Source organism: Grampus griseus (genome assembly GCF_964374135.1).
Source record: "Grampus griseus genome assembly, chromosome: 6".
NCBI classification, from domain to species: Eukaryota; Metazoa; Chordata; class Mammalia; order Artiodactyla; family Delphinidae; genus Grampus; species Grampus griseus.
The window spans coordinates 31038702-31047202 of NC_139000.1; the positions used below are offsets into that span (position 1 = coordinate 31038702).

At 40.2% G+C, this 8501-nt stretch overlaps 1 protein-coding gene across 1 annotated transcript; it reads right to left on the reverse strand.

Moving 5' to 3' along the window:
- Nucleotides 1–2228: 2228 nt before the first annotated feature.
- LOC309824323 (G-patch domain and KOW motifs-containing protein-like) lies at nucleotides 2229–3689 on the reverse strand (the record flags this gene model as incomplete). The annotated part of the gene is made up of 1 exon (XM_082657139.1): nucleotides 2229–3689. The coding sequence occupies one exon, from the start codon at nucleotides 3687–3689 to the stop codon at nucleotides 2229–2231; it is 1461 nt and encodes a 486-aa protein (XP_082513265.1).
- Between the last annotated feature and the right edge of the window lie 4812 nt (nucleotides 3690–8501).

Genomic DNA, 8501 nt, shown 5'->3' on the forward strand with positions numbered 1-8501 from the left:
GATAGCTAGTGGGAAGCAGCCGCATAGCACAGGGAGATCAGCTCGGTGCTTTGTGACCGCCTGGAGGGGTGGGATATGGAGGGTGGGAGGGAGGGACACGCAAGAGGGAAGAGATATGGGAACATATGTATATGTATAACTGATTTACTTTGTTATGAAGCAGAAAGTAACACACTATTGTAAAGCAATTATACTCCAATAAAGATGTAAAAAAAAAAAAGATGGTTCAGAGATGATCAGATGACTCACGTCAGACTAATCAGAGCCCTCCATGGAACTTCTTCTGAACTACTGGTAAAGAAGTAGTCCCTTTTATAGGATTATAGAGGCTAAGAACCATTTAAGATGATGTGGTTAAGGACAGCTTTGTGGCCATATGAAGAGAGCCTTCCTGAGAATGAATTCAAATTAAAAAATAGTATATTTTTCAATTTGTAAGACACACAAAAAGAGAAAGCTTCTTAATGATATTAATCTAACCTCATAATTCAGCCATTTCTAAATATAGCTTGATCCCTTGAAAATACCAGTTACATGAGCCAATGGATTCCATTTTGTGTTTCTTTGTTTAAACCAGCCTGAATTGAGTTTGACTTTTGCAACTGAGAGATTACAGCCAATATACATATATACCCACAGACTTACTATCTTCTGTTTGTGAAATTTCTTTTTCTCTCCCTCTCTCCCTCTCTCTCTCTCTCTCTCTCACACTCTCCCTCCCTTCCTCTCTCTCTCTCTTCCCCTCCCTCTCTCTCTCTCTCTCTCTCTCTCACATACACACAGACACACAGTGCTTAAGAAGCCTAGTATTTGTCCTATAGATGACAAAAAGCTCTGACAATATGGTTTTCACCTTCATGGCCAGCAGAATTTTACTGAAACTCAGCAATTTTTAATCTAATTGATGTGCAGCAACATGTTCTGACTGCTTGCAGAAACTTTTTCAGCCATTGACACAAACGTGACAATACTTCAAATGCTGCATCAGCCCTCCATCTGTATACCTTCATTTCTGCCCAAGCCCTGAGACTCAGAAAACTTAACTCACATTTGTCACAGAGCTGGAGTCACATGAAGTACCTGAAAATGGTGGGCTGAAAATGATGTAAACACCTGGAGGTCCTCACCCATGACTACAGAGGCATCTCAATGCCAAGTTGAGACTGGCTTAATTGTGAGATTTCTAGGTCTTTGGCTGACAGTATATTGTCAGTCTTCTCTATTGTAGCAGAAACTCATAATTGTTTCCAGCTGCAAACAAATGTAAGGCTGACTCTAAAGAGGCACGTGTCCTTTTTTCCTTTGACCAATAGCTTCATTCTGTCCCATCAAGATGCCATCAGTACACAGCATCTCAAGGTTGGCTACATTCAATATAGTGTATATTGTGGGATTATCTGACACAATACTAGTTGCTAAATTTTCTTTCTTTACAAGATGGTCGAATTGGGACCACCAAGTTACCAAGTGGGCTCATGTTTTGGATCTCAAAGGCCAAAGCTAGAGAAGAGGAAAAGCCAGAGTATGAATCTAACCCAACATATAAGCATAGAAGACTACCTGAGTTCAAATTCCAGACTTTTGAGCAAGTTGCCTAACTCCCCCAAGCCCTAGTTTCCTCATGTGTAAAATAGAAAAATGTAAAAGTAGTACCTAATCAGAGGTTTCTGATAATTAAATTACATAATTCATTGAGGGGCCAAGAAACATTATCTATTGATATCAATAGCTAATAATATTAACTGTCAATAGACATTAGATATTAACAACCATTTAAAATTTATGATCAAAAACCATCTGTTAATATTATTGCTGTTATCATCTAGAAAAGTCCATTCACTTCCCTGAATTTCAGACTTCTCAACTGTAAAATGGGAGTAATAATCACTGCCAACTTCCTGAAACTGTTTTTAAACTCAAATGAGAACATTTACACAAAAGCACTTCATACAACATAAAGTGTATCAAAATATATGGTGACATTGTTCCTTCTGCTGTTGTTGTCTTTTTTTTTTTTTTTTTACAAAGCATTTGAACTGGTTTTTATTATATACTAAGTTCTGGCAAATACTGGGTTTGTTTCTAGCCTCCCTTCTGGTCCATCCTGTGCCAGGGCTGCACTGCAAGTGGAGGGCGGAACCATGACCCCACCACCACCTTCGTGAAGGCAGGCTTTTCACACTGTATGGGATTGGTAACAACCTGGGTGAGGGAAGTGTGTCCACAGGTCAGTCCTCCGAGTCGCTGGGGCCCACGTACTGGCAGATGGCATGATAGTGAAGCTCCACCACCCGATTCTCTCTCTGCAGCTGCACAAGAGCCCGGCTCTGCTCTCTGTCGCGGTCCAGCAGATGGCCCACCCTTCCAGCCCATGGCCCCAGCACCACCATCACCCGGTTGCCCTGGACCTTGGGGACTAGGGTCTCCAGCATGCCCTCCCTCAGGCCTTCCAGGACCTGGCCTTCATCTGTCAGACACACACAGGTATCTGGGCTCAGGACATCTTCGATTGTCATCTTGGTGTTGTAATACTGGCCACCCTTGTGCAGCTTGTCCACAAACCGCACACGCAGGTCCCTGTGCAGCCAGTGCTGACTCCTGGGAGCTGCTTTCTCAATCTTGGCTGCAGGCCCATCCTGTCTCCATCTGAGATGCTCAGGGTCCCACCGGTCTGGATGGTGTTTCCGCTTCCTCGCTGAGTCCTCCTGCCAGACGTGGAGGTCCTGATCCTGAAGGGCCTTCCATGACGAGGTTGCTCCATTCTGTTGCCTTGGGGAAGTTTTGCTCACCTGGCTCAGATCCAAGGAGTTCTTGTCAAACTCCTGCTGGGAGACAGGCCGCAGGCAGTACTCACTAACAGTCACCATGCGGCTCCCCACAGCCAGACGGACCATGGCCCGAGCATTGTCAGGGTCGAGGCCTTCCATCTTCCCATAGAGGCCTCGGTGAGGGCCAGAAAGAACCACCACAGCTCCTCCAGGCACCAGTCCCTGAGGCTGGTCTTCCTTATCCTTCTCTTGCTCCTCATCTGGCCTCAGCAGGTGGTGGGGGCCGGTGGGGGCCAGGGCCTGGACCTCAGTCAGGTTGGTGCCCAGCCCTAACCCCTTGGGCCTCAGTGAGCTGACACGGGGATTCACCACTTGATTGAAGGTACGGCCGATGCCCTCGCCAGGTTTCCAGCCCATGCCCCGCAGCATGGCCAGCCCATAGGCCTCTACAGGGACTGCCTCATAATCAGCCTCCTCCGGCACTGTCTCAGCCCGGGGTTCGCTGTCTGCCCCTTCCCCGTCGCGGGTGCATCCTTTCCGGATCATGGGGATAGCGAGCGTGGGGTCGACACCCGCATTCTCTCTCTCCTCCAGAGATTTCGTGGATTCCTCAATGAGCTCCTTCACAGCCTGGGACAGCATCCCATCCACCAAGACCTCAGTATGTGCGGATGGCCCAGGGGCCTGGGTCGGTGGCTGCCTAAGATGGCCATTCTGGATCAAAGGGATGACAAGTTCCTTGGGGGCTTCTGAGGGCTGCACACTCTGCAGCTCCCTCCGTTTTTCGGTCTTCAAGAAATCCTTCTCCGGAGCCGCGTCTCCCACCAGCCATCTCCGGGCAGACGTGCGATTGAAGCTGAACGAAATTGGAGCACGGGAGGCTCCCGCAGGCCACAAAACACCATCTTCGGCGTCCGCCATCTTCCCCTCTTCCCAGGTCGGCGCGCTGCTTGCTGGGAAGTTTAGTTTGCGCTCTCTTTGCTGGGGCTTGACCACCAACGCTACAACTACCTTTCCCAGGAAACACTGTGGCACCGCCAGGCGAAGGCGGATAGGGGCAGTAGGAAGTAACTGCCTCTCTTTATACTTCACAAGAGCACGTGGCGCCAAGCGTACCAGGAAATGTAGTTCTTGGGGAAGGCAGGCGTGGTAGAAGGTGGCTTCCTTCTTGCTAAGTCGTCACTCCTTCGTGTAGGCGTTTATTGGTCGCCTACTGTGTGCACGTCACTGTGCCCTACTGCTAGTGTTGGAGGGTCTCCTGTAGAGGCGGGCGGTGGCTGTGGCTCACTGTCTGTTGTTGTCTTCATTATTGGTACTGGGATAAAATAAGTGTATTTGTATGTATTTAGTGTCCAGCATGGACCAGTCCTGGTTAGGCATAAATTCTACTCTCTAAGTACTTATAATCATGGAAAAGACATTAGCAAGAATAACTTTAACACATAAAGCAGCCTTTCCTACTATTTTAACTAACAAATCCCTTTCACAATAATATAGATCGACACTGTCAGATAGAATTTTCTATGAACAATGATGCAAATGTCATACAACTGCACCATCCAATATGATAGCCACCAGTCACATGCACTATTTGAGCAATTGGGATGTGGCTAGTGTAAATAGGAAACTAAATTTTAAATTTTATTTCATTTTAATTAATTTAAATTGTAATAGCTGCATGCAGTTGGTTGCTACCACATTGAACAGTACAGAGAATGTCTTCAATCCCTTAGATATTTGTTAATGGGTCTGCCATTTTTTTATACTGCATGTTATAATGACATGATTTTAGGTTGAAAATGTATTATAAATTCCATTTAAATGCAATCTTCAAAAATTGTACATTTACATATAATATATACCCACTATGTACAAAAACAAGTTTTGACTTTTTACATGCAGTTAATGTAGACTAATTATGTAAGAAAAAGTATCATTTTTAAAGTATACTATATTGATACTTGGGAGCCAAGAGTATAATTAAATTTAACTATGAATTACAGCATAAAATAAATTAAAAACTATTTTATTATGGATGTCTGATATTCTTATATTTTACATGCAAAAAAATACAATTAGTATTTTCATATTTTGTTTCATTTGTCTGCTTATGCACACTCTCCTAATTGTAACACATGTGGTTAAAAAGTCTTTATTCCCACACATGAAAAGTCTTCTAATATTCTTAATTTAAATAATAATTTTTAAATTATACTTATATCTCCTAATGTGCTACATGAGAATTTTGATCTAATGGATGCAGCTTACAGATTTGGTGATGTTCATATTGAAGAAAATCTGAGAATTATTAATATTTTATATTCTTCATTAACTTGATATATAGCAGTTTCTGTGTTCCTTATGTCATGGTCTTAAATAATTGTCTAGCCTTAATAATAATTTTATAATTATGAATAAAAATAATTTACAGCTGTGTGATGGCCAAGTCCAGCAATGGCTGGTGGTTGATATTCAATTCACCGTGTCTGGCTAAGTGACTGAGTCACAAGCACATTCATTTGATCTCCACGTTGTGCACTAACTACATATTGAAGAACTATATGTCCACTTTTAAAGGGATATTTTTTAAACAATTATTTTATCTGCTGATCTTTAATATAAATGTAAGCAGGCACCATTATTGCTTTTGATACCATGAACTCCTTGGGACACTTTCTCTAGATCTCAGAATTTCTCAAACCACTTGTTGAGTAAGACTGTCAAAGAATACTGGAAAACTGCTTAACCTTCATGGAATGTTTAGACACCTTAAAGAGGTCCCTTGCTCTTTGGACCCACAGAAAACAACTGAAACTGTCTAAAATTGGGCATCAGATATGTAGACATAAATGAGAGGATCTGTGAGGAGAGAAGACCTGAGAAAAGCCAGGCCAGACTCAACATAAGAAAGAACGTGGAGGTCCAAAGAATATATCAACATGAAAGAGGAAATCTGGCACCTTGCACCAGAAATAGCAGCAGGTCCTAGGAATTAGAAGGGGCAAGGGAAGGAAGGGCAGAAGAACCTGACCTCACTCCCATTAGTTTCCCCAGCCTTCCCCCAAGCCCAGAGAGCCCAAAACCCCTAGAAAGGAAAGGGCTGTGGTAGAAATAAAAGTTATGTACTGGACATCTAAACAACTCTGCTATGGGGACGCCAGTCCGAAAAGAGTTGAACACAAGAAAAGAAGGTGAAGGCATTGTCCTCCTGGCTGGTGAGAGAGGTGAGCAATGAAAATCAAGGGACAACAGGTTTGGTGAAGCAAGAGAGACTGGTACCAGCTAGAGAAGGACAACAATGAGGACAGCAATCCATGGCAGCCCAGATTCACAAGATTGGAGGAGGTGGCACAACGCTAACAACCCAAGGTGGCAAGGCAGTCAGGGGTCAGAGGTCTGGTGAGAGGCATTCAGTGAGGCAAATAATCCAAGAGCAGAAGAGCAACAGCAGGTTTCTGGGCACTGCTTAGGGACAAATGAGACCAATGAACATGGTAATAAAAGGAAAGCAAAGAGGTCGCATCAGAAGTTTTGATTTCCTATAAGAAAACATTTTCCTTCTGTCAGAGAATCCCAGAAGGTAAGTGACACAGTTGAGAAACAGCTATTTTACATGTGTAAGTAATCTTGGGGATTCTTAGAAATGTTTAGGGAGAGAAATCACTTCATATATAGGCAGATAAGGGGCAGGACGTAGAGCCACTGAAATCTGAAAATCATTTTAAATATGACCAAATACATACCACCTTTTAATAAAGCTTAGAATATAAATATACACCATAACTTTTTCTAGGTACAGGATTATTGGTGCTTTTATTTTCTTAATTTCATCTCTTATCTGAATTTTCTAGGGTTTCTTTGAAGAACATGTAACATTTGGGTATAAAAAGCATAAGATTGGGACTTCCCTGGTGACACAGTGGTTAAGAATCCTCCTGCCAGTGCAGGGGACACGGGTTTGAGCCCTGGTCTGGGAAGATCCTGCATGCCGCAGAGCAACTAAACCTGTGAGCCACAACTACTGACCCTGCGCTCTAGAGCCCACGAGCCATGATGACTGAGCCCGTGTGCCACAGCTACTGAAGCCTGGGCGCCTAGAGCCCGTGCCCCACAACAAGATAAGTCATCGCAATGAGAAGCCCGTGCACCACAACAAAAAGTAGCTCCCGCTTACCGCAACTAGAGAAAGCCCATGCACAGCAACAAAAACCCAACACAGCCAAAAATTAATTAATTTTTTAAAATTTATTTTAAAAATTAAATGCCACTTTTCACATGTTAAATTGCAAAGATTGAAAAAAAATCTAATACTCAGTATTGGCAAATGGGTACTAAAAATCTAATACTCAGTATTGGCAAATGGGTAGGGAAGTAGGCACTCATACTCTGCTCACAATATAATTATGCTATTTCTGGATTATGTTATTTCTGGAGGACAATTTGAAAACAAAATCAAAGTTCTTAAAAATTTATTTTTATTTAAATAATTTATTAAATAATTTAAATAAATTATTATAAATTTATTTATAATTTATTTATATAATTATATTATAATTATATTATAAATTTATAAATTTATTTATAATAATTTACAATTTATAAATTTATAAATAATTTATTATAATTTATTATAATTAAAATAATTTGTTTTATTTATTTTTTAAATTTATTTTTTAAAATTCTTAAAAATCTAATACTCAGTATTGGCAAATGGGTAGGGAAGTAGGCACTCATACTCTGCTCACAAGATAATTATGTTATTTCTGGATTTCTGGATTATGTTATTTCTGGAGGACAATTTGAGAACAAAATCAAAATTCTTAAAAATTTTTATGTAATTTTATCCAGGAATTCTGCATCTAGAAATATACATAATGTAGAGAATTATCCTCTTTTTATAAAAACTACAATGTATCGATAGATAAATATGGAGATAGACAGGTAGCAAATTATACCTGCAATAACATAATAGTAATAATAACAGTAATAATACAGTTATTACTGATAGGATTATGAGTGATTTTAAGTATTCTTTTCCACATATTTCTGCCATGAAAACTATTACTTAAACAGGATAAATAAATGCTATGTTAAATAAAAGAAATTGAAAAGTTAGCACAGCATTAAGTTTCTCATCTCATTCTCTTATATTTTGTATCTTGTCTGTGGTTACAACCTATTCCAATTCCTGGTATCATTTGATTTCTTCAGTATTTGGGCAGCAATTTATTTTATAGTTTCCTCAATAAATATTTTTGGGATTTATTAACCAAATCTTCTTGTTCCTATTTTCTAATCTACTAAAAACTGCTTTTACCTTTATTAGTTTCTTCCTCCTGGTCTCCTTTGACTTATTTCATAATTCTCTTTACAACTGCTTGAATTGAAAGCTTAGGTATATTTATTTTTATTATTTCTAATTTAGCAATTTAAAAATACAATACATAAACTCTGATTTTGAATCCAGTTCCTTATTTCAAATGAAGGAATTATCACTCTGAGTATGATACTGCAACCAAATTTGTAACTAGTATTTAGACTTAATTCTATGTTTAAATCTTTTCATTACTCCCCACCACTTTTTTATTTACATACGGTAAAATTCACTTTTGGTGTACAGTTTTGTGCATTTTGACACATGTAAACAGTTTTGTAACTACCATCACAATTAAGATATTGATTATTTCTATCAAAGTGTTCCCTCATGCCCTTTTGTAGTAAATTTAAATTCCT